Genomic DNA, 27,945 nt, shown 5'->3' on the forward strand with positions numbered 1-27,945 from the left:
GAATGATTATAAGATAGCACCTATCAAAATAAGACAGCAAGTAAACAGTCAGACCTTGAAGTTGATGTGTTGGAAGCAGTAAAAAATGGACAACGGTTAGGATCTGAGTGACTTTGACAAGGGCTTAATTGTGATGGCTAGATGACAGGGTCAGAACATTTCCAAAACAGCAGTTCTTATGGGGTGTTACCAGTAAGCAGTGGTTAGTACTGACCAAAAGTTGTCCAAGGAAGGACAACCAGTGAACTGGCGACAGGGTCATGGGAGCCCAAACCTCAGTGATTTGCATTGGGAGTGAGGGTTCGTCGGCTCTCTGGTCCAATCCCACAGAAGGGCTACTGTAGCACAAATTGCTAAAAAAAAAATGCTAGCTATAATAGAAAGATGTCAGAACACACAGTACATCACAGCTTGCTGTGTATGGGGTATATAGATACAGACTGGTCAGAGTGACTGTGCTCACCTGGTCCACTGAGAAAAAGTTCTTACAATAGGCACATGAGCATTGGAACTGGACTATTAAGGTCTAATGAATCACATTCACGTAGACAGTCAGGTGTGTGTGTGTGTCATTTACCTGGAGCCAAGAGATTGGGAAGAAGAAACATGCTTGAAGGTAATATAATGATATAGTCAACAGATTTAAATAAAAGCACATTCAAGCTTACAGATTACAATAAAAATACTGATCCTAATTTGATTTTTTTCTGTTGTAGTTTTAATAAGAGTGGTTAATGCTTCTATTGTCACTAGTCTCACTTGGCTCATTGATGCTGGCAGACATGACAGTCTGACTTGCTATAAATCTTTTAAGTTACTAAGGAGAATGCATTTGAAATCAATATGTTAGTAAAAAATAATGCCTTTATACGTTCTGAGATATACACATGCAAAGCCATAGTTTCCAGCTATATTATGTTAGTGACATTGTATATGATAAAAGTAAAGTGTGTAAAGATGTGTTCTTTAATGGGTAGCTAAATAATAGGCTTGTGTAGGCCCAGTGTTACACTACTAACAAAGCGTTACTGCTTGTTAGGTGTCAGGCAGCACAGCTGTCAGTGAGGAAGCCCACTGCATGTTGGAGATTAGGCAGAACAGAGCGAACATTCTGTACTGTGCATCTAGCGTGACTTCTACTTGGAAAATTGCAGCAGAAATTGATGTGGAGAATGTAGGCTGCTCACATGCCAGACAGCCATCTAACAGGGAAGAAGATAAAGGCTATTAATATGTTAACAAATAATTATAAAAAAGGATTTTATTATCCATCACTCTATTGTTTAACTGATTATTGATATGTTAAGAATAACCTTTATTTAAACCTTTATGTATAAGTAGTATTATAGAGGAGAGATTTAATATCCATTCAAAAGAATCATTATAAATCTGATATTCTTAACTTCATTTTATATTATTTCACTTTATAGTTTTTTTAAAAAAATCCCGTAAAGTTTTTAAAAGAGCCTATTTTCCCAAAGATGTAATGGATACTAAGGCAGTCACAGACTGATAAGAATGATAAATACACATCACTCATGACATTTTACACAAAATACACACTTTCCAGGGATCACTTTCCAAAGGTTATCTGGATTGCATTAGAACCTTAAAATAGCCAAAGGAATTGACAGACCTCAAGATTTTAATGAAACCCTGAAGCAAAATCCAATTTGATAAATTTGGTTTGATAAACCGTCATCATAGCTGATGATCCACGATAATTAACAGTACATGCACTAGCCCTAAATTAGTTTCACCTTTTATAATTTTCAGCGGGAGATTTACTACCTAAATGTTTTGATGTAATGCAGTCAAATAGGACTAGATCTGTAGAAATGCATGTGCTTACATATACTTTATTTGATCAAACAAAAAAGGGTTGAAAAAGGGTGAGAAAAAAACTCTCACTAAAAACTCCCTAAAGGGGATTAGCACTGTTCTTAGCTTTCACTCAAAGCAGTGAATACATCAATGAAAACAGTGAATAATGTATTCAGTACAGTAAATAAGTCAATGATTTAAACATGGAAATGTGGGATGCTTTTTGACCCAGGATATTGATGTCATTAGCAATACTGTGCTAGCACCATAAAATTCTGAGTTGGTCTTTCTCATATCAAAGATTTTTGTCTTATCTCTTGTGCATTGTTTTTATTATGTGAGGAACTATACCTCCTGAAGTCATAATGCAGAAAGTGTATTGTGTGTATTGTGCAGTTGTTTGACTTGAACTGAGCAAGTAATAAAATGTGTCCTTGAACAATTGTCAGTTCTTCCTGCCTGAATTCCTGTGTAGACACTTAAGGCACATTAACTCACGTCATGTCAGTGACAGAATTCCTCTTGTGTTCATTTAAATTTGTAACAACTCGTGCAATCAATGTAGCGCAGCCACTTCTATGGGCCTTAATTGGCTTTGAAAAGATGCATTCAACATTCTCAGGGACAATGGATGAGCCATGATAAAACAAAGACATTTTATTATAAACCCACACCTGTAAAGACGGTGTTTGAAATGGGACTACAATGTTAAGGAAGCTCTCATGGCACTCAACAAATGACTAGCCTGCTGAATGAGATCTTCTGACATAAATATTTAAAGCAGAGGTTTAATTCTTCCTCATTTATAAGCATATGTTCTATCTGTCTTCCTTGTAGTTATTTTTGCTATAAAGCTGCAAAATGCATTTGCATGATATTCACAAGAATGATGTCCAACACACTGCTTTGCATGATTGAAGACTACAACATGTCAGATTATTTTTAACGGCTTGTGATTCAACCATGCTTCTATATAAGGCAGAAATAAGTAGAGAATGATACACAAATGAATTCGACATAGTTCAGATTATGGCATATCCTTTATTTTGAATGGTTCATGCTGATTATTTTGGTTATATTAGTTCCCTTAAAATGTTGGGTTATCCATATATTCCTAAAGAGCAAAATGAACCAGAAATCAGGTATCAGTTCATTTAAAGTTGAGACCTGAATATTATATGACCACCAAAATTCAAGTTATTCAGAGGTGGACCCAATGTCACACACTCATTTATTGGGTTTGTTCCAGGGGATGTTAAAACGACCGGAGAAAAGTCCACTCAATTTCCATTTTAGTCGCTCCTGTCCTAGAAATTAGCCAGGGGTGTCCCAAAAGATATGCCCTGACCCTCCCCCATCATTAGGTTTGCATGGGAACAGCCTCTTTAGTCAAAAGTGGGGCGATTTTATATTTAGTCTTGTCCGCTTGCACCTTGAAAATGGGGTAATCTAATCTCTAGTCGGGTGGACAGAAGTTCAGCACTTCAATATGGGCTTCTGAACTCCTGTCCTGGGCACTCAGTGCTCACTGATCAACGCATGGTAGGGTATGACCGCTAGATGATGAGCTTAATAAGGTGAGTTGAGAGTAGGGATTCCTTGACTTGTATAAGCCAGCTCTCCTCTGTCTATTCTAGAATATCTTTTCTAATATATTTTGAAAAAGGAAGAAAGCAGTTTATAGTTTTTCAAACCTAAATGTTCTAGCAAATGACAGCAATAAAATTCTAAATTCTTACTCAGTAAAAACAGGTCTCAAGGAACCAACTGAGTAAAATGTTCTCTTTGGTTGTAGAATGAAGACATCTTTAAAGAGCCAGCTAATCATGTGTAGTCCATAAACAATGTCAACACTTTCTCTAACAAAATTGGATATACTATTCACTTGCTAAACTCAGTTTAGAAATTAATTGCTTCCTAAAGTGTAAAATCAATGTCAATTACACCACCCTTAGTACTGCCAGTGTGTAGTGGTTATCTTACGCTGTGATCTGGGTTTTGGAGATCCATTTTCTTCATGGGAGTATTTGACCCTCAGGATACATCCGGTCTGCTGTTTTTGGCTCAAGAATTAAAAGGTCTGTTAGTGTCGCCTTAATGAAAATGATGCCCCCAAGCCGTAGATAGAGGCGCACACGCACACACACACACACACACACACACACACAGACACACACACACACACACAGATGTCTGTTGTTAGAACTCCCTACTGTTTCACTCTTACAGACTAAAATAGGATTGTGTGTCTCAGATGCTTTTGTCGATACCCAGATGGATCAGATGATGAATTGTTTGAATAGAGGAAAGGCTGAGGCGACAAATTCCTAAAATTAACAGCACACACTGAGTGCATTTTCCCTGTCACATTTAGCCACTTTATTCCTTGTTCATTCATAGCCCTAATTTTGTGAACAGTTTGTGTGTTTTTGCGTTTTTAGAGAGAAATGTCATGGTGCGTGTGTGCGCGTGTGCATGTGTATGTGTGCAAGTGTGTTTGCGGAGAGAAAGAATAATGGGGTAAAGTGTGCCAGCTGGGCTGTTAATGGAGCTCAGTCTTCATACTGGAGCAAACTGGTGAGTCTTGAAATTCAGAGTGTGTGTGGGGCAAAACATGGTGCCCGAGGGAATGCAGCTTTCACTGAGCATAACATGGAAAATAACCTTTACATCATCAGTGAAGCTCTGTTCAAATGAACCTAATTTCAAGTTACTGTTTATTGTTTGTCAGTGATTTCAAGAGCTGTTGGGGTGCAGTTTAGAGTTTAGCATTTTCATTATAGGCATAGACACCATGCTGAGGTTTTGTGGTAAGTCTAGTTTAATGAAATGCAGCCCCAAAATTAAAGCAATGAGAATACATATATGGTTATGGATATATGCTAGTAGGTTTTTCTTTATTTACATGGTTCTAAAGTATTGCTGCTGCCATTACAGATGAAAAGCAAAATCATTGTATTATAACTAAATCCAGCTTTAGGTTAATTTAATAAAAAAATAAAAAATAAAAACTTTGCACACATATCACCTGAAATTTGCTGTTAGTGGTACTGGAGATAACAGAATCATGTCTATGAAATGCCATGCAGTGGGTGACATTAGGTCCATGGCCACCAGCGACAGCACTCACAGCTGCTGCTAATGAAAAAGCCTGGCTCCTCTCCTGCTGAGCTCTTGCTTCTTTGTCTCATCCATGTATGATGATGCCAAGCATTTGATTCTGTTCCCATGTGCTGTGTCTGTGTGTCTGTCTGTGTGTCTATCTATGTACATGTGTGTGCATCCTTGGCAAAATTCATCACACAGCAGTATTCACCAGAGATTCTGGCACTAAAGCTCTTCACCTTCATGATAACAGTTAATACACTAGCCAGTGTTGAATAGATTGTTTATTGTGTTCTCTGAAAGACATAAACCTCACATATTTCAGTGTGTGATAGACATGTTTTGAGTCCACCCCGCTGGTTCTCTGCCAGTGTTTTACTCAGCTCTCGCATGGATGTGGTTCTGAATGTCACTCATATTGATGACTTTGTGTTTTTGTCTCTAGTGTGAATCTTTTAGTGAACTGTGTTTCTGTGCTTGTGTTAACAAATGCATGTAAATGAGCTACACATGTCCAGGTCTGGTGTGGGAGAGAGAATTAGGACTGGGCTAGAACAGCAAAAGAACTCAGTGTGATACAGGGCTCAAATAGCAGCTCTGCTCTGTCACATTATCCACTGTGAATGTTTCTGAATAATAATGTGATCATAAACCTTGCTAAGCTGGAGAGAGGGAAAGAGTGAGTGAACGAGGAAGGGAGAGTGAAAGCTGCGATAAATTGCGTGAGTAGAGTCATTTGAGCATAAAATTAGATTTTACAAATATGTTGTTACCTGGCAGTTATTTGACAGCAGGGATATTAGTGCATTCTGGCCTCTATGAGTATTACTAATCATATCAAATAAAAAGGAATGTGAGCATATTGCAGGTTTGATATTGTCAGATGTACATCTGATATAGGAAATGGGAACATGGGGCATAATTTAATTATAGTGTGTTTTCTCATTACACATTCCCAACATATTGACTGATGACATATACTGTATATGGTAATATGTAATGCTGTTTAACATGAAATTAGTTACCTGTACAGAGTATCAAAACTGACTAAGCAAAGGATTAAAATTAAAATGTGATTTAAAAAAATCCACAAAGGGTTCATAGGAGAAAAGATAAAGCACTCTGCAAATTTGACTCAAATCTTACCTTAAAAGTGAGGATGTCAGTCTCTGTGTTTGTATTTAATGTGCATTTAAAAATATGAACAAATCCTGACATTCATTAAATCACACCTTTTATGTGTCACATCACCAATGTCTCACTTGTACTCAGTTATTACTCTCTGCACAAATCTTCTTCAGTGATTTGATATACATGCTAAATGTAAATAACAACATTACATGGTGACAGGCTTTAAATAAATGTGCTTATTAATGTGTGTATAAAAGGAACGACAAAAGTGATTGAATTGCATTCTTTGGCAGTTAAGTACAGAGGAATACTACACTGCATCTTCAAGTTTTCCATCGAGGATATGTAAATGGAATAAATCCTGTGTTCAGTGTGATTGGTCAGTGTTGTGCACAATGCTGGTAGTTTGCTGTAATTGTTTAGTACTAGCCATTGTTGGCTCAATTCTCCTTAGCTATTGTGCAGCAAAGTTCCATTGTGCTTCCGGGGAGCAGTGGAGCTATTCACAGGCAGCCTGGGAACCCTACCAGAGAAGGACATGAATACAAAAGAACTCGATGAAATTGCTCAGTTTGCTAGCATACATTCATCCAGAAACATAATGATATTGTCTTGTTGTGCAGACCCCGGCACAGCTCATAACCGCCTGGATGGGGGGAATGAACAAGCTTGAACGAGGAACATATGGAGACAAAATTGAGTGGGCTAGAGAAAACAAAAGCGCAGAAAACTGTATGGCCATTTGAGTACTTTAGCAAGTCTAAATGTAGTTTGTGTGTTTAAATTGAATGATCTTTATGATAAGTTACAAATAAAACATGAACCATTTTGATGTTGGTAGTGATTGAAATCTGACAGTAGTCTATTTATATTTCATGATAGTTGAAGTGCGTTACATTTCTCTAGACCTATGCAGCCTGTACAACCTATAGAGATGTATAGATCACTAGATCTATACATTTTCACGCATTATGGTTGAGGACACTGATATCTTCAGTTGCACAGTTGATGAAGCTTATATTGTTATATTGTTTACTATGTTTGCTTTGTTTGATAGTAGAACATGAGCTCTATATTTTTCTTTTATAAAATATATACTGGTCAAACAATATCCAACTGATTCAAGACAAGTTGAAATAAGGACAGAAGCTGTAAACATCAGTCTAGACTCTCAGGCCTTTTACTACAAAACGTAATATTGTAAAAGCTTGCTTTTTGGACCAGCACACATGCCCATTACCCCTGGTTCATCCCATAACAAACAAATTGTCCTTGCATAAATCCAATTTATGTTATTACAACTGCAGCCTTGTCAGTTTTAGGATGAGATACAAAACCAGCCTGAAAATATATTTTTATATAATAGAAATAGAAATAAATAGAAATAAATAAATCTTTACTTTAACCATTGACTACATGTCCTCAAGAACATTCTGTCACTATGTAAAAATATTGGTTCACAAAGGAAACCACTGTTTACTTTGATTATCTGTAATGTATTATTTAGCTCAACCTTGCAGAATGGCATCTTGTGACTACCATTTTGGATTTGTTTAATTTCAGTGGAATATTTGAAACTCCTTCATTCACATTCTAAATAAGCTCACTAAGGGCCATATTATGAAAAGCAGCAGCTGTAATGAGCGCATGTTTTCTGCTCAGGCTATGGCCCAAGAGATTAATTAAGCCCTTTTGTAGTTCTGCCTAGGAATAGGAAACAAGTTAATCACAAACAAAATTGACTAATGTTAAGGAGGAGAGAAATCTCACATCAAACATTTACAGCTCAATTTACTTTTGGCCTTTTAGAGTTACCATTAAGTAACTGAAGCAGTGACACTAAAATTTCTACTAACATTAGCCTATTCAGCCTTGTTATATTTTTCTTCATTTTTCTTTCTGTTTTTCAGTCCAGTTTACCTACTCCATATTTGACCGAAAAATCCTTGCACATTAAGCTTTTGCATTATGCTTATGACAAGGTTTTCTGAAAATGGCAATGCAAATTATTCCATGATTTCTTTTTCCTCCCAAGGAGCTGGTACCCCACATGTTTATTAAATTTGTTAAAGTGCTTCCGAGCAATGCACATTTTATCCTCTTAACAGTCAAATTAGTATATACTCCAGCAATTACTTAATGTACTCTAATGAGATTTCCCTGCAAAACGGCTGGATTCATTTATTTTAATGCGCCAAGCTCCTACCACAGAGTTTATGCATCGCCTCCCTCCAGAGCGCAAGTGGGGCTGGAGTCATAAATAGTGGAGAGTGCATTGCTCTGTAGCTGCTGCTCTGAGCTCTGAAGTGGAGGACTGGGATCCTGTAGCAACTGATGCTCAGGGAAGATCACAGCACTTCAGGGAGCTGATGACCCCTGCTGTGGTACAAGAAGCTGCAACTCAAATTAAATGTTTTTGGGGTGATGGCTTTGCTTGTGTGTGCAGTTTAACATGGTTTATGTCATTGCTGATCTGTGTGCTTTCTAAAGCATATAGATTAAAATATTTGTAGTAAGAATGAAAAAAAAACATTCGGTTATCAAATACCAAACAGTGGAGAGTTTTCTATAATCTTTACCTATCAGAGAGGCCCATGGATATCAGAATTGATGGTTATTATGAATTTACTTGGAGATGCTAAAGTTTATCTAACAGTATTAAACCTGAAGGACCTGAAGGATAATGACATGGCTCAGTGTAAAGCTAAAACATTATTACATGTGTAATATTTTTGTACAAAAGAATGGGGTGCTATTCTGCTTAGACAACACTGATTTGACAACAATCACAAATTTTATTTATATTTTATAAAAAAAATTTTTAAAAAAAATTAAGTATAGAACACAATGCACTCTTTAATAGTCTTTCATTTATTTTAGTTGTGGATTGTCTCTGAGACTAATTAGTTTCTGTTGTTACTCATGCTAGAGTAGCTATAATCGTCATTTGCTCACCAACCATCTTTTCTTTCTCTCTTGAAGTTAATAAGACCAAAAGAAATAGATAGTCCTCCCTCGTGAAGATTCTCCTGTGTCTGGAAACTTATAGACCATTACAAAGCACTGATAGCTGAACTTCCTTGTAAAAAATGACACATATAACAGAAAACTCCTAATAGAAAACCTCTTCAGATCAAGGATTTTACAGTTTTCTTTATTAAACAACATCTAATTTAATCCTTTTATTATAAGGCTTATTTTAGGTTATGTTAGGTTTGGTGTCCACCATACAAGTGAATAAGTGGTCACTATAGTGATGATAATGCATTAATTTAAACATATATGTGATGCTGCAATATGAATGGATACCTTCTGATTTGAGAATTCAACCCTGTTGTGCAATAATTACTTACAACATGTAATAAATTTCTAGTATCCCAGTAGATTGTGAAGTAAAGTGGCTGAAAAAATGTTTGCACAGGTCCCTAAAGATCTAACATTCCACATAATAGTCCATTTTATTATAGACCTACTGGCCTGAAAATGGCTTGGAACCTTTGATGGGCCTATTTGCTTTTTTTCTTCTGTCTTGTCTGCCCTCATCTCCATTATGGCCCTGAACTTTAAAAGCCTGAGCTGAAACTCACAACCAGGACTCTGAATGCATTCAGACTCCATCTATTTGCTGAGTAAATCTAATGTGGTGCCTTATGGCACACAAAACAGTTTACTCGCTACATTACAGCCAGGTTCGAATCCAGAAGTTTTGATGTAGAACTGAAACACAATTTCGACTGGTTTGCTCTGTGTTAACATAGTCTTGTCTTTTGGTTTACAGGAGGGATTTTTGAACAAACAGATGGACCAGTCTCACTTGTTAGTGCAGAGGAACTGGCCTTTAAATTCGCCGTCAATAACATCAACAGAAACAGGACATTATTGCCAAACACAACATTAACATATGACATCCAGCGGATTAATATCTATGATAGCTTTGAGGCGTCAAGGAAAGGTGAGTCAACTCAATCAAATGAAGGTAATAAGACCATACCATTGAAATAATTGCAAAAGTAGATAATGATAATTGGTGATCATTAATTTGTGTGTAGATGTCCAGGAGCTAATTCCTTTTCAGTGATTCTTAATATTTTCTTTCCAAACCTGTCTTCACTGATTAAAGTATGTCTACTTTTGTATAGTCAAACCATGTCTTTTCAGGAACTGAAAAATCTGACATTTTGAGTTTTAAAAAGTAGCTTTAAAAAGCATTACAGTAGAAATGCTATTGATACACTTAGCTATTTTATTCTGTCTAGAAGTGTTAACATGAGCTCTACTCTTGTCAGCTTGTGACCAGCTGTCTTTAGGTGTTGTGGCCATATTTGGGCCATCTCATAGCTCCTCGTCAAATGCAGTACAATCCATCTGCAATGCACTGGAGGTTCCGCACATCCAAGTGAGGTGGAAACATCACCCTATGGACAACAGAGACACATTTTATGCCAACTTGTACCCAGACTACTCCTCCCTCAGCTACGCCATCTTGGATCTGGTACAATTCCTCAAGTGGAAAACAGCAACTGTGGTGTATGATGACAGCACTGGTGAGATATAATATCTCCTTGGTTGCACACACACACACACACACACACACACACTACATTTGAGGTTTATTGTGTAAAATGTATTATACATTATAAAAAACACAATTCTCTTCTGCTTCTGATAGACCTAGGATCAGTGGGTTGTTAATTAATAAAAAAGTTTGGTTTTGTATATTTTGTACAGGTTTGATTCGGCTACAGGAGCTAATCATGGCCCCATCCAGGTACAATATAAGGCTGAAGATCCGACAACTCCCTCTGGACACGACTGACACCCGTCCCCTGCTGAAGGAGATGAAGAGGAGTCGAGAGTTCCGCATCATCTTTGACTGCAGCCATATCATGGCTGCACAGATTCTTAAACAAGTCAGTTTGCATGCTTGTTTTTGAGTATGGAAAATGACCTAAACTAATTTAATTACTATGCACACTATACATTGATGTCATAAAACAGGAATGTGAGATTTATTTAAAGACATGTTGGCATGTTTAGCTGGTCTCTAAAGGTGAACTCTTTTTGAGCTGACACTCATTGGGTAAATACCATCTTGGATGTTGACCTATGGTTTCCTGGAGCCAAAGAGGATATTGGATAAATCATTTTTCATATCATAGTTATATAAGACAGGTAAGAAGCTTAAAGTGCAACAGTTTTATAAGCTTCTTATTTCCCCAAAGTTTTAGACTGTTTAAACTCAAATCATTCTACCCCTACTTTGATGAGTTTAAACCACCTACAGTTGTTTTCTAGGTCAAAAGAAAGACCTCATTATTTCATACTAGAACTCATGAGCAAGTGGTTTCTATAACCCTGATTCTTCTGGTCACCTGTCTGCAGCCTGCCTTTCTGTGTAAGCTTCACCTGAACTTCTGTCGCTACATGCATTTCCCTTCGGGCCATAAGGAAATGGGAAATGTGACAGGACAGGAAGTGTGTCGAAGCTGTCTGCAGGCCAAATCCCATATGGCTTTAAAAACCAGAGCGATATGTGTATGTGGAGGGAGGGGAGACATGATGGCTGAAGGAATTAGAACAGACACATATGAGTAAATATTACAGAAGCAGGTAAAATCAGACAGACCAAAGGCTCATGACTTCAATACTCTTAATGCCATTATTTTATGGGTGCATGGTAGACAAAATGGGCAGTGTTCACTCTGTGAAGTCTATATTTTGGTTTATCCTCCTAAGAACTGAGCTTGCATTTTAGATTTCTTCTACCTATTGGGGTTAGGAGGAACCAGTAAATATAATAACCAGATATTTTCTTTGAACATGAAGCCACTTCTTTTGTGTACAACAGGTTTCAGTTACAAAGAATAAAGTATTATGGTGCACACAACCAAAAATGTGATGTCCACATATGTACGCCAGGTTGTAGGAGGTTAAAGAGGAGAAAAAGACATACCTGAAAAATGTTCTTTTAGTGGTTGGCTAAACCTTGGGTTTGCATGTCAACAGACTGTTTAATTAAAGAGGAAATACTACCACCCTGGGGAATCCAGGACTTTCAATGGATAATGAAGGAGTGAAGCAGTAGGAAGTGCATGTGGGAGATGAATAAAATGATCATTCTCCTTGAGTGAGATCCAAAATTGCAGGTGAAAGAGTGCTTGTATGCTTTCTTGATCCATTGAACAGACAAATGGAGACAAGACTTAAGTCAAGTTGGAATTAGTCATCTGTCTGTACCTCTGACCTTTGGAGTGTGTGTGGTATCAGACATGAGTCAATATGGATATAGAGCCCACTGGTTTTCATCTGTCCTGTAGTTGTAAATACATTTGGTTTTCACTTGATGTTTTGAGTTGATTGTAAATTGAGGTTTTTCATTGTCTAGAATTTCTCAATCTCTCTCTCTCTCTCTCTCTCTCTCTCACTCATTTCCTCCTCCCCGTGTACCTTTTTCCTGATGCACTACTCCAGGCCCAGATGATGGGAATGATGACAGAGTACTACCACTACATCTTCACTACTCTGGTAATGTTCCACACTCATTCAAGCAGTTTAAATCTAATTTATTTTCATCCTGATTTTTTTTTTTTGATGAATAGCTTTTAATTGCCAATAGGCACTGGAGCTGCTCCATAATAGCAAATTTGCTTGACAAATCCGCAGTGTAATGGTGTCTCCAGTATCCGTGTGTAAATAACCACCCAGCTTAAGTCAACAAAACTCTTTGAAAAGCTTCTATGAAGGCGACAGATAGTCAATTGATTGTGTAAGCTAAGAGTTTAATGGAGGTAGAAATACTTAAGCTATTAACCCAGCATTGGAGTGCCCTTTGAATTAAAACCGTCCCAAATGTTTACAGTGATACTCTGACTCAACTCTTTAAATGCCAGCTCTTCCTCTCCTGTGCAATTTTGAGTGCCCTTTTAATGCTTCTGATGTATCAAACTGCAAAGCAGGGACACTGGGACCAAAAGCTTATTGTACCCTGTTTAAGGATTATTGTGCAACACAGTCTGAATGCAAATCATCTCAATATTTGTACACTAATATTTAAGCTACTTTATTGTTTACAGAAAAAGAAACAGACAAACTTTTCTTTTCAGACAAACTGCCACAGCTGTGTAAATTATACAACTACAAAAATTTGCTTTAATATTCTGCTGGAAAAAAGCACATGCATTAGGTGATATCAAACACATATTGAGCTACACATTAGAGGTGGGGGTGACTATGTTTAACTGCCCAGCGAAAAGATACACCTTTATATTCATTTATATTCATAAATGTCAACTTTAAGGTGTTTGCATGACTAGCTAGCTAACTAGCCCGCTTGACTTGCTAGTCACGGATTCCTGAGAATAGCTTATACTTTACTTACACATGCTACACAGACAGATTGATATGAAAGACATTGTCAAAGAAAAAAATAGGTCTCAGTTAAACAGAGGAAAGAAAAATCAATCACAGTAATATTTTCATGATCTGGTTTGCTTTGGGTTCCCACAGTCATTAGCAAAACCATCAGTCATTAAGGTGAGCTTAGTCAGAGACAATATGAACATTAGTCCATGAGTCTACGGGAGAGGGCATGAACTATACCCAAATGTCACTGTGCTTTGCACCTGCTAAGTGTAAGAGTATAAAAGTCAAGTGATCATGGTAAAATGGTATGTGACAATACAAAGCGTGTCAATTTGGTCACTGTCTCATTTTCAGAATAGTTTTGGTTCAGTGAAGCTGAGCAGAGGTGAATAATGTTCTCTAAATATGAAAGATGAACTATAAAACTGGAAGAATATGATGGATGAGCATTACAAGAAATATTGATATGAATACCAATAATGTTAATAGGCACTGCAGCATACACGGAGTGCTTACAGCAGATTTCAGTTTAATAATTTCACAGTATATAATTTAGAAAACTATAAAGTCTTAAAAAGCTTTAGAATGAATTTCAGCACATAAAAAAACAGCATTAACTTGTGCTACAAAAGACAAAAAAAAAAAAAAAAATGAAAGCATTTTTTCTTCATGTGCAGTATATGCATATATTAGCATAGCATTATAGTCTATTAAAGATCCAACACAGGAAACTGACATGAAGAAGAGTAATCAAACATTCTCCTTATTGTGTTTGCGTTTTTAGACACCAACTTCATTCCTCAATTTGAGCAGCATGAAAATAGCATTGTTCTGCTGTGTATAAGTCTGTGTTTACTGCAGTAAATCATTCATACACCACAGCACAGGAATTCTGCTGTAATACTTTGTCAAGTGCCTTGTGTTAGAGCATGAGATGTTTTTTTTTTCTATCTATATATCCATCCATCCTTCTATCTGTCTGTGTGTCAGTCCGTCCCTCTATAAATCCATCTACATTTCTACACATCTCTTTCAAGGCATTTCCATGTAAGGGTTTGTAACTCTGAGATATGACTGAATTTTAAGCACAGACACCAATATAAATGAATATAGTGTAAAAATAGAATATTCCAATACAAAGTATTATAAACTAACTCGAAATCCACTTATAATTTCAGTCACAGCCTAGAATTTATTTCCTAAATAGATGTTGTGTGAGGTGATAAAAGAACATATCATTTCTACAGCAACACAGCTACACTCCACTGGAATTTGGTTTTAATGTTTCTATTTTATCATCTGAGAGGAGGAAGCTTCTGATGTATCAGACCGTGAAAAGTCAACAGAGCTGCATTCAGGACTAATAGCTTCTTTCCCTTCTTTCAAATACTTTGACTTTTTTTTTTACCCTTGTTCCAATAGATATTTTATTGGTAAGTGTTAAGGCTTCATCCTGCTCTGAGTGTTCAGTCATATTGAAGAGATCATATTATGTATAGTTCATATAAAAATATAAAGTTTCTCAATAAAACATGATTTCATTGCTGATACTAAACTTAATTTAAACATGTTACCAATAAATTAAATAAGGTTGTTGGCACTGATGGAAATAATCACTAAAGAATTCAATTAAGGTACATATAACATATATAAGAATACATTTCATATACTTTTATATATATATATATATATATATATATATATATATATATAAATTATTTTTTCACATACCCCAGCTTGTTAGAAAGCTTGGGTCAGAGCACAGGGTCAGCCCTGATACATACCCTGGAGCAGGGAGGTTTCAGGGTCTTGCTCAATGGAACAACAGTAGCAGCTTGGTGGTGCTGGCACTTGAACCTCCGACCTTCTGATCAGTAACCCAGAGCCTTAAACATAAAGCCACCAGTGCTATTCTGCTAATGATGGAATAGCTTTCACTCCTATATCTTTAGTAACCATTTTATGCTGGTTAGGGTCACAATGTTTTAGTGGATCTGGAGCCTATCCCATGAATATTTGGCACAAGGCCAGAATTTACCCTGGATGAGATTCATGGCACCTTGTACACACACATTCAGACACTCATTCACACCTAGGGGCAATTAATCTCAGATAAACCACCTACTGGCATGTTTTTGGGTGATAGAAGGAAACCAGAGAACCTGGAGAAATCTCATGCAGATACATGTGGTCTCCAGTTGTACATTATCTTTGTCCTTTAATTATTTTGGTATGCAGATCATCTCATTTGATTCTTGAAATCCAGTTGTTTACATACCGTTCTATAACATTATCAACATCGTCTATATCATTATCAAAGTTATAAAATAAATAAACTGGATATCCCCCTTTTTTCACACCAGTGGTTTCATTTTTAAAGGTTTAGTTGCACATCATTGCTTCGGGATGTGAAATTCCAATCCTTTATTCATGCTGTGAAAAAGGCTTTGAATCCAAAGACACTGTGATCCATTTCAGTGCCAGGGCCATATTCACTATCAGGTGGCATACTTATGGCTGGTTGCACAGAACCAGAACAATGAGCACAGGATTATTGAGGAAATAACTGTTTCAATCAGCTATTGAGAGGCTGACTGTTGTCTCTGATATCATATACTGAGGTTTGTGCAACCTACACTCCCTCATCCTCTATATCCTAGCATCCCAGAAATACAGCATTATCCTCACTGTCCTTCATTTTCCCTCTGCCTGTCTTTTCACCCTTCCTATATCGCTTTCTTTTATTATGAGACAAAGAGTCAAGCAGCCTTTTCCCCACCAACAACAAGGTTCAATTCAACCCTGTATAAAGGTTATCTTTTCTCTTCTCCCCTCTTTCCTTTCTTTCTCGTTCTCTCCCCTTTTTATGCCTTTTAGGATCTTATGGCCATCAATCTAGAGCCTTACCGTTTCTGCGGTGTCAATATGACCGGTTTCCGCATCCTGAATGTGGATAATCCTCAAGTGGCTTCCATTGTGGAGAAATGGTCCACAGAGAAGCAGATCCCTCCAAAACCTGACTCTGGTCTGCTGGAAGGAATTATGACGGTATGCTTCATTTTGTCTCTTCTTGTTTGCTACACTCTAACCCTCTCTGTTTCTGCTGAAAAAATAACAACAAGCTGAATGTTGAATGAACAACATATGCATAAGAATGAAAGAAATATAAAAAAAACAATAATTTTGACAAGCTGTGCATAGGTTCTGCGAAGACAAGAAACAGATTTCTCTGTTTTAATTAATTCTGATCCTTAGATTTATGATACAGTTATTATATTAGTTATGAGAGGAAATATGGACTGTGAGAGACAGGTTATTTTCTCTCTAATAATAATAATCAGGTAAATGGAAGATAAAGCAGTACTTTAAAGCTGCCAGGTCACATAATCTGTAGATTTCTGATTTCATTGTCTACATTTATTAAGGAAAGCTTATTAATTAACATTGACAGGACTCATTAGTTATGTTATATATGTAAGTTTTATTTATAGTTAAAAACACTGCTAAAAGAATAAAGGCTTCTACATGCAAGCTAAATTCATTGGGAATATTTATGATGTCGTATGTCTCCTTGTTGTATTTATCTGTTACCATATTTCACAAGTTTAAATACTCCCACAGTGTTTTCCCATAGGTCTGACTGACACAAAATGCTTATTTTCTGCTGTGCATTTTCTATGAATAGCACAAGCACTTAATTACTCTGGAAATGCTATAAGCATGAAATCCCTTACCATCTTAACATAAATGTTAAGGCAGTGTGCCTTTAATATATCCTGAACTGGCCAGTTCCAGTTACTCAAACAGCTTTCTGCACAGGAGGGTGTGGCATAAATAATTTAAAACTTCTTGAACTATGTTGTTTACCAGAGATTTTTTTTTTAAAAAAGAAGAAAAACACCACCTGATGTGTATTGAGCTGCTGTGCTGAGATATCAGTGTGTGCCAGAATCTCTGCTTTCCCCCTCCTCCTGACTTACATGCTTTTGATGCACCTCTGCTAATGGTGCAGAAACATGGGTATGTTGGTCGGCTGCACGCTCTGCTGCGTCTGCTCATGTCAGCTGAAATAGTGTCCTGCTTTATTTCAGACAGATGCTGCTCTGACATATGACGCGGTCCACATTGTATCCGTCTCCTACCAGCATGCACCGCAGATGACAGTCAACTCGCTGCAGTGTCACCGCCACAAGCCCTGGAGGTTCGGCGGGCGCTTTATGAGCTTTATTAAGGAGGTAATGACTGCAGCCAAAGGCTGGGGCACTGTATCCCTCATTCCAGTCCACTGGGATTCACGTTCACATCTGCCTAACATATGTAAATGATATTTAGAAGCGGGATTGTATATTTTAATGTTTTTTCATATCAAATTTGTTGGCATAAGTTTACTTTAATTAAATGTTATACTTCTGTATGAGAAACATACAGACTGCTGTCTATTAAGAGTTGTCTGTAGATGCCTTTTTTTCTACTTTTGTATATACGGAAGCATCTCTTGCTATGTATTCAGTGTCTTTTTGTCTGCACCTGAAAAACATGCCAGAATAGAACAAGTGCTCTTGATTTTAAAAAAAAAAACCTTTTTCCCCTTCACCTTAAATGCATGTAATAAACTCAGTGTGTGTCATTGTTTGTGTCCTACTTTCCAGATGAACCCATCACTGTGCATTCTGCTCACAAGTGGGAATGGCATAATCAGCTCTTATTTTGACTCACAAGAGACTCTGTGATTGTGACTCATAATAAGCAGATTAGAATTGTATAGCACTGTTCGGTGTGTAGAAGAAACTAAAATGAGGGCTACAGAGTCAGTGTGGAGAGCGTTGTATCTGTTTGACTGAGTCAGAATAAATGTCCCTATGAAGTCTCATCATCCTCTAAACAAGTCCCTTTTGGGCCTGGTCTCAGTGTGAATGAGGGTGTGTTTGTGTTAGCAGTGGCAGAGGGATTTAAGGGTTACCATGTACATTTTTTCCTACTTTCTCTCTTGAGTGGTGTGACTGAGATGGCCAATAATTAAGACTGAAATCTTTGGGGAGTTTGTGGCTGAGGCACTGGGATGTAAAATGTAATTAAAAAGGAAATAGATGCTCATTCTGGTGTGTTGGCATGTAGTATACCTTACCTGAGTGTGTGTGTGTGTATGTGTGTGTTTGTGTGTGTATTTTGAAACATTTTCCCTCTGTCTCTTTTTCTGTGCAGTCTCAGTGGGATGGCCTAACTGGACGTTTGTGTTTCAACAAAACAACTGGCCTGAGGACAGATTTTGACTTAGACATTGTCAACCTGAAGGAGGACGGCCTAGAAAAGGTGACGACTCTAATTTACTCTAATCAGCTCTAATTCGCACAGGGCCAAAGGAAGGCTTAATACTGAAACTTCGCCCATTGTTATTCAGACCTCAGACATAACTGCCTTAGGCATGATTCAGAGAGGTGTGTGAGAGCTGTGCTGGAATAAAGTTGTGTCTCAGTTACATGTGATTATGACCTTGGACTTAAGTGACAGTTGATGGAAGAGCAATATGTGCATCTGAAATGTATGTTTTGGGCTGTAAATATACTATGAAAAAGATATATGGAACGTCATTTGGGGCAAATATAAATACAATAAGCATGCTTACATACACCGGAGATAAAGATATTTAAACATATTTAAGTTTTTCACAGCTCCATACATGTAATGCTACAGTAAATTTCTTTTGTCAAGTAAATTAAGGAATCTGCACTGTTCATGTGAGAGGCCATTTTAAAACAATGAATTAGAGACTGGTTTATTTCAGCATTAATTCATTAAAACAGAAATATATCAAAAATGCACCAAGACTGCCTAAACAATCTGGACCATTCCAGAAATTGATGCAATATCATTTAGATATTCCTGATTGCTCAGTTGTAATAATTAGGAGTTAATTGTGAGTGCACCTGTGACTGCAGAAAGCTACCATAATACCATGGGAGAATCCAAGCAATGTAGCCAAGGCCTGCACAAATCTGGTTCCTCTTCAGGAGTAATTTACAAACAAATGTAGCATCTGTACAAAAATGTATGCAAATATAAAATCCTGACACATAGACACTACCATTAGCTGGTATCTACTATCATTCAGAAAAGAGGCACAAAATGAACTTGTGAAGAAGTTGGACACATCAGGTGGAAAAATATTTTCATCCCCCATTAAGCGAGGTCTGCATCACTATATTCTGAAAAGCTGTCATGCAAGAAAGACCCCACTTCTCCAAGATTTGCAAGCTGGAGTTTGCAGATTTTCACCAGCCTTTTGGAGGCTTGTTCTCTGGTCGGATTTTGCCATTCAGCAGTATTTTTAGTGGAATAAGGACGATGCTTTTAATCTGAAGAACAGAATCTTAGCTGTGAAGCATGGGGGTGGCACAATTATGTTGCATTGCTGTTTTGCTGGAAGAGAAAATAGATGGCATCTTACAGAAGAGTACCATTTAGAAATACCAAGACATTAGCCAGAAAGTTACTAAATGATCACAGATGATTCTTCCTGCAAAGCAATGATCCTAACATGCATCCAAGTTTGTATCAAAATGTCTTACACACAACACAATGAAAGTTATCTGGCCATCCCAAAGCCCTGACCTGAATACCATCAAAAGTTTGTAGAGTGAACTGAAAAAGCATGTCTGGACAAGGACATAAACCTGACTGAATTACACCCATTTGAAATACATTTTTTACTTAAAAAAATTCCGGCAAAGTACTTAGAGAAGCCACACCATGTATTTCATTCAGTTTCAAGCAATTAAAAAGAAATGTCAGCAAACAGTAGCAAAGAAACTTTCACCCATTAAAAATCTTGTTGTAAATAAAAGCTGAAATAAATCAGTCTTTTGGCTATTATTTTGAAATTACCTCCTAAAAATTAAAGTAGACACCCTAAGTAACTTAACACAAGAAATGTGAAATGAAATGTCTGGAATTGTAAAAAATTAATATGTGAATGGCTTTAGCCTAGGTGTGTGTAAACCTTTAGCTTCAACTGCAAATAAATAGAATTAAACTCCAATTAATTAATATTAGCATTTTTGTTTGTTTTTGTTTGTTTGTTTTGGTATGTAGGAACTGTAGGTATAGGAGATGAATGGTCTGTCTGCTTATTTTTATATGCGTGGGCATGCATAATTTGCAGGACATTAGCAATTAACAAAACATTTATTATTTCAACTCAATAAACAACAGCAAGTGAAACACATTTTGATTTCATAACCTTGTTTTTGTATTTCTACCTTAATTTGTGCTGACAAAAAATGTTGACACACAAAAAAAGGGAAAATTATAGCATGTGCTGGATGAAGTGCTATTATATAAACTTCTGAATTATTAGGGCATAAGCCATATTGTTGAAATAAACCAAATGGACCACTATACTACCAATATAACAGTTGTGTTAAATGTTTATTTCAACTGCCCAGATCCTGATTCACCTCCAGCTTGATCAGTATAAAGCGGTTTCCCTAAAGATGAATAAGTGAACGCATATCTGTGTTACTAATTGTGATGTTAAATGCTGAACATGGTTTGTTTTCATGTGTTGTATAATTCAAATGTGTACTTCACTACTTCAATACATCATAGTCTTGAATCCATAGAAATAACGTCCACTGTTGTTTAGCAACTTGTGTTCTATGGTGTTTTATGCGAACACCCAGTTTTATGTTGGGTATTTTTTTTCTTGTTAAATAACAATCTGCATTACAATATAATGGCACACTAAACTTCATTACTACCTAGTCTAATTTGCTATACATGTCAGAAAGCATAAAGAGCAAGCTATGTCTTAACCTAATACTTTACCCTTTAGCAATGAAGCAAATTGGCTGTTGAAACAACTGCACAAGTGAGTGGATCATAAAATAAATTGGATTATGGTATCCAGCACAGTTAATTACTGTCTTTGTTAAGGACAAGCAGAGCTCAGGTCTGAAATGTTATTGTTGGCAATGAGGTGTGTAAATATGGCTTAGGCATTAGTCCATCAAATAGCATAAATACATTTACTTAGACACTTGGACTTAGTCGTTATTCATGTTCCATCAGGATGTGAACAGTTCCTGAACATTGATCCTGTGAGCAGTGTGTTAAAGGTCATGTAGACAGAGTATTTAGAAGAACAGTTTGTTTACAGGCAGCATTACAGTGTACACAACTATGAGATCAAACAGCTAAAAACAACTCTATAATTTAACAGCTTGTGATTTTTTCATTAGGTTTGTACAATTAGTGATAGCAAATTTATAGGCCTGGATGCACTAAGCAAAGGTAAAAAAAAATAAAATAAGAAAATAAAAAAGCAGCAGTGAGACAAGACAGTGAGTTGAAAATGAAGTATATATGAGTTGAAAATGAAGTATGTATATATATATATATATATATATATATATATATATATATATATATATAAAACCTCTTATGTTTATAATTTAAAGCCTCTTTGCAGCAGTTAATCTCAAGTCTCTTCAGAATTTATAAGCCATACCAGCTATTCTGTCTCATTTTACCTCATGAGACTTTCCCTCATGCTTTGTCCCATATCTTTCTTTTCACCACAGTCTTGAATTTCTGTGGAATTGCAGCGCTTGGTTCAACCTCAGCAATTTATTCGGTTGTTTCTATTAAAGATATCAGAGTAACTAGACGATTATAGGCTTAGCTTGTACTCCAACAAGCCAACAAGCTGGTTCTTAATTTCCTGTTTCCTCCTTTCAGAGAAGTTTTCTGATTGGTTAATATAGCTGAACTGTTGGCTACCGAGTGGCACAACAGAAAAGCTTCCGCCCTATTCAAATTCAAATCCCAGTGATGATACAGCTATCTTGCCAGGAGACCAAGAAAGCATAATTAGCCATGCTATCTGGGTGGGAGGAATGTTATTGCTCTCTACCCTGTCAATCTAAGTGGCACTAACCAATCTTAGGCATTTGTGAGCCATATATGCGGGCTTTCCTCCAAGTTTCTGTAGCTGCCATGATGTAGCTTGAATAGCAGTTTGAAAAGATACAGTGGCTAGCAGCATCATGTGTCTTGGAGAGAGCTTGGGCTAGCCTTTATGCCTCCCCTTTCGGTGGCTGCCTTGTGCTAGCTAATGGTTCGGAATTGTCAAAGAACCAATTTTTTTCTAAGAGAGTGTATTTTTATAATAGCTATTGGGCTATTATAACTATATAATAGCTATTTCAAAGACAGTTCCTTTGAAATGTTCTTTTATAAAATTGCTTTAAAATTATCGATGTCTGTAGATGTTATATGGTATTTTTGTCAGATAACTAAATTGAATCATAGCACCAGAGCAAAATAATTCTAAGCCTTAACTATTTCTCCTGCTGCAGGAAGGGACTTGGGAAGTAATCCCTTTTAATTGAATATTAGCCCACATTTTATCTCGTACTGAAATTAGAAGTTTCCTAGGTGTAGTGTGTGCTTTATATTGGCATTAGTGGGGAAGAGCTGAGGACCCTCCTGCATTTTGTAAGTAAGTTTTACTCCAGTGGATAATCTCATATAATGAGTTGACGTTTAATTGCATCCACTTTGCACTCATGAAATGTTTGAGTGTATGAGCGCAGTGCTCGTGCAATTCAATCGACTCTACACGTGCTGTAACATGCGTGTCAAATCAAAATATATCAGATAGACAGCACTATTTGGCCTTTATGGCATCATTTATGGTGTGCTTGTGTGAATCTGAATGAATGCAGCTCAACTCTTGGCTTCCTGAATATAAGCAGTGTCAGGGATGGCATGTGCTTTGTTGATCCAGGAAGGTGAAGAGCAGTGCTGCAGCTACAAATGTGTAGGCAGGGATAAATGTTGACAGCCACAGGCCCATCCACACTAATGATTTGTTCAAGAGTGGCTTCACAATATGTACAGCTTCTGTTTCTTGCTGAAGGGGAGTGCTTCTCGAAACATACTTTATTTGTTCAGATATTTATGCTGAAAGCATTAGGATTGCTCATGGCAGAAATTTGTATGCAGAGTAAACCATTTTTGTTAGTCCTGTTACTGGATGTGTCTATGTCTTTTAATTAGCTGTAAACATTCCCAAGTACAACTTCAGACAGACATTGCTTTGCTCTGAAACACATCCAGTGATTTGGAATAAACCGGATTTCTTGAATTTCTGCTCTGTGGGAAGTGAAATGCTTTGAATTAGGTAAGAGGGAGATATAGCCACATAAAAATATTGTCTGTTTTCTACTTCAAAGAGGTGAATATGTTTGTGTCTTTTTCTGTGTACTAGTATTTCTACCTCTATTTCAATCAAATCTCTAGCTGAACTAAACTGCACTAAAATGGTTCTGAAATAATTGCAAATGGCAGTTAGTTGAAAGAAAAAAATTATGGTAGTGTGTAGATAGATGTGCAGAATAAACAAATGAATCTACACACTACCAAACTTCTAAGAGCCACATCTAAATTTAAAATGAGTAAACTGGTGCTCCCTAAGGCAAAAGATTGAGCTACTCAGTGGGAGAATTGTTTCCTTAAACAGAAAGCACCAGTTAAGAGGGAAATAAAATTGCATTGCTATTTGATCAAAAATATATAAATCCCATATTTAAAGTAAACAAAAATCAGTAATAACGAGGAAATAGTGGTTAAGTGTTTAAGGCTTTGAATGTTGTGAATCCACAACTAACCATATTGTAAAAGACTAACCATATTGTAAAAATAAACCTTTTTTGTAACTATTAGCAGTTGTAGCACTGTCACTTCAATGAAAACAAAAACTCTCCCTGTTTATATAATTTTTTTTTTAAATCACAGAATTTATCTATTTTACATAACACATATTAAAACAATTGACAATTGACTCATTTCAGCCAAGACATTACACACCTCACCAACATCCTCATCACATAACCTCCAACTCATATTCATACTTATTTGTAAGCTTAGTCACCTGAGTGTTAATAATTATTACCTGTATATAATCATACAACTCACTTGAAATAATTTACTGAACATACACAAAGAGTCCAAGCTGCTCTTATCTGCTCATCTTGAGTGGTGTTTTTGAGCATTGCCCGCTTCATGTTATAGTTTCACATTTATTTTTACTGCGTTTGTCAGATGCTCTCATCCACAGCGAATTGCACTGTAATCCTCATGCTACTACAAGTAGGTCAGGGTCTAAGAATATTATCAAGTAAAAATCCTGTTAAAGAATTAATACAACAAGCTGGTACAGCAACAACAAAAAAACTTTTTAAGGTTAATTTAATGCCATTTCCCCGACCATGAACCTGATTCTTGTTACTGAGTATTGCCTCACCCTTGGATTCAATAAAACCAGAAGACACTTGTGCCTGTCTGTCCGCTTCATCACAATGGGGCTACATCCAAAACCACATACCATTGTTCTAAATAGTAGACTACTTCATATTTTATAAAGCAACAGCTGCTGGTGTAATTTTGTCACATACTATTTAACACACTAGTATGCAAATTCTAATATGTGCTAGTGATAACAGCATGAGAAAATGAGCCATTCCTGCTATAAAGTGGCAAATACTTCCCATCAATTGTACTTCAAATACAAATCTCTCCATAGTCTCTGAGGCAAGTTTGCTTTTTTTGGCCCTCCAACTGCTCTTCCATCTCCTCACATGCTCAACCCATCTCATTCCTCTCAGGACAGTTTACATATCAGTACAAATGCAAGCAGCTGAATAGCTTCTGTTTTATGACAAACATTCAGCAAATTTGTGTTTGAAACAGCAGGTTAAAAAAGAACGAGTTCATAGATGCCCTCTTTGATTGGTGTGTAAAAACAGCGTCCATTGTTGAGAAGGCTGTTAGAAAGCTGAACATTTCAGACTTGCTTTATGCAGGGTGATGAAAAAAGTACAGTGACATTACATTTAAGTGAAAGTATAGTTTATGTGTCAAAATCCTACTTAATTAAATTGTGAGATACCCAGCCAAAAATGTACTCAAGTGAAAGTAAAACAATTTGCTACGATTTGTACCCAAGCATTAAATAGTAAGTCAGTGTTTTTTGCAGCAAAAATAAGTAATGCCATGTTTTCACTAAATAAATAAATAAATAAATGCATAAATAAGTAATCTCTTTATATAATACTACATAGTTTGCTATTTAATTAATCAAAAGTAAAATATAATGTAAATAACCAATATTTTGCATTAGCTAGAATTTGTCTCTCTGCTTTGACAATTACATTAACTACTGAAATTGATGCTAGACTAACCTAACATTAACAAAGAAATAAGCTAACTTAAGTTAAATATTGCTAGTTACAATTTGCAAATTTGTGAACCCTGGATGGTGTTCCTGCTCTCTAACTATGCAAAGTAGATTTTTCTGAGGTTGAGCCAGACTCCAGTCCAGTGGATTGTCCATCTTCAAGCCCACATGGATAGCTATAGCGCTAACTAAACTGAGCCAAATGAACAGGTTACTGTAGATGACAAATTGCTTTGACTGAATGCTGTAAATTAAAAAATGTAAATAAAACATTTATTTGATTGATGTATAGTGCACAGTCTTTGGTTGGATGAGAAAAGAAGAAACCTCTGAAATTATTTTGAAGGGCTAAATAAAAGTTAAGTAGTAAAAACCTTTTTGTCATCATCTTAGAAATGAAATTAAAAGTGCAAGTATTTTGTTCTAAGTAACACTTAAGTAAGGTATAAATATTGGCAACAGAATATTTAATACGTCTATTTGTTTAAGTATTTTCTAGTTCTGGCTATAAATATTTATTGACTAGTAGAAAATATCAGTCAAACAATTCATCAATCAAACAAGTCAACAATTTCTAGGAAGAACTTAATTGACTTTCATTTGAGACTTTCAAAGACACCAAAGGATTTTAAAATATATGTGAAAATACTTAGATATAGCATTAAGCAGTAAAGGCATTTCACTTCCTGAACTAATGACTCATTAGAGTTTGTGAGATCACTTGTCAAGTGTTGCTTGACAAAATAACCGAGTCAGTTCACAGATTTGAGAAAGCATTTTCATTTAGTTGAATATTTAAAATACACCTGTCCTCCTTGTAAGCTGACCCAAGACAGAAAGGAACAAAACATTTGCATTCATCAAAAGAAGTAGTATAGACAAATTGCAGCGCAATCTTTCTTAAAGACAATAAAACAGTGTTATCAATGAGTAATGGATGCATTGGTAATTTCTAGCTTTGCCTTTTGTTCACAATTTTCTCTTCTGAAATTGAATTGGAAAGCAATTTCCTTTGCTTAGATTGCTCTTTCTCTGGTCATAATGAGTTTGCAGGGCCTGGCTCCTCATAGTGCCTTCCCCTGACCTCATAGCATATAGGTGACATAGGCAATCAGCTAATGCCATTGGATGAGCTCAGCAGGCCTCACTAATGCAGCACTGTAGGCTATTGGGAACATAAGAATTGCACAGGCAAGTGCAGTGCACTCAGGCTACACAATTTTCATCTTCTGCAGGTGGGAAAGTGGAGTGCTTCAGGAGGCCTGAACATCACAGAGCTCCCTAAGAGGAATGGCATGAACATCACTGACTCACTCTCCAACCGCTCTCTGGTCATCACTACAATACTGGTAAGGTCACACAAGCACTGAAAGCAAATTCCCTACTAGTTCTATTCTTTCTTCTCGGTCTTTCTGCTGACAACTGAAATAATCTTTCCATCCAAAACGTTGACAACAAATGCAGGTAGTAGTCTATTGTATTACACATAACAATGACCTATTCAGCTAAACCAGCTAGATCTTTAATTACACAATGTCCTTTTCAGGCCAAAATGCATGTTACAGTTAGCTTTAAATTGGTATTGTTGCATTAGTATTTCCTATCTTAGATACAAATTCCTTTTGACTAGTCAGGGTACCAGGAAAAAAAAAAACAAGAGTGACATGATTTAAAATAAAAAGAAGTTGCATTCCATTACATGGATGCTTTAGACCCTATGTTTATGCTTCTCATTGAAAGAAGAGCAGGTTTTGACAAGCTGTCACTGGGATGCTGAACTAAAGCAGTATTTGTGGGCTTGATTAGAGCAGGCAAATGATTTAACAACACAGATAAACACTGACATTAGTCTTGGATTAGATAGTAACACTTTAATCTGTGCTTTTCTGGTGCTGGCTACAGCAGTTCCCTGATCTGCACAAATAAATGAACTTTTCCACATTTCAGTTGATTTTTTTTTAGTTATTTACTTTAATTCAATTCATTTTTTTATATCTAGTATATTTAACAGTAATTGTTATGATAAAGCAGCTTTACAGAGATCCAGATATAGATTTAAATCCCTAGTAAGCAAGCCAGTAGTAACAGTACTAAGGAAAAATACCCAGAGGCAACATAAAGAAGATACCTTACAAGGAACCAGAATGAAAAGGGAAGCCATCCTTGTCTAGGAGATGCAGATAGTGAGATTATAAATCAGTGCACTTCAACATTTGTATTCTGTAAAGTAATACAGTACTGTGATAAAAGGTTGAGCACTGTGTGATTACAACGACTATGTACAC

At 36.5% G+C, this 27,945-nt stretch overlaps 1 protein-coding gene across 1 annotated transcript in view; it reads left to right on the forward strand.

The window, feature by feature from the left end:
• Positions 1-27,945, forward strand: part of grik3 (glutamate ionotropic receptor kainate type subunit 3) — an 83,692-nt gene that overhangs the window by 29,174 nt on the left and 26,573 nt on the right. The window contains exons 2-9 of the mRNA XM_058400134.1: positions 9,839-10,012; positions 10,347-10,604; positions 10,789-10,970; positions 12,532-12,585; positions 16,300-16,470; positions 17,514-17,657; positions 18,625-18,732; positions 26,896-27,009. Of these exons, the coding sequence (XP_058256117.1) occupies positions 9,839-10,012; positions 10,347-10,604; positions 10,789-10,970; positions 12,532-12,585; positions 16,300-16,470; positions 17,514-17,657; positions 18,625-18,732; positions 26,896-27,009 (1,205 nt within the window). The remainder of the gene's footprint in view (positions 1-9,838; positions 10,013-10,346; positions 10,605-10,788; positions 10,971-12,531; positions 12,586-16,299; positions 16,471-17,513; positions 17,658-18,624; positions 18,733-26,895; positions 27,010-27,945) is intronic.

This window comes from Hemibagrus wyckioides, linkage group LG01 (genome assembly GCF_019097595.1).
Source record: "Hemibagrus wyckioides isolate EC202008001 linkage group LG01, SWU_Hwy_1.0, whole genome shotgun sequence".
Taxonomy (NCBI): domain Eukaryota; kingdom Metazoa; phylum Chordata; class Actinopteri; order Siluriformes; family Bagridae; genus Hemibagrus; species Hemibagrus wyckioides.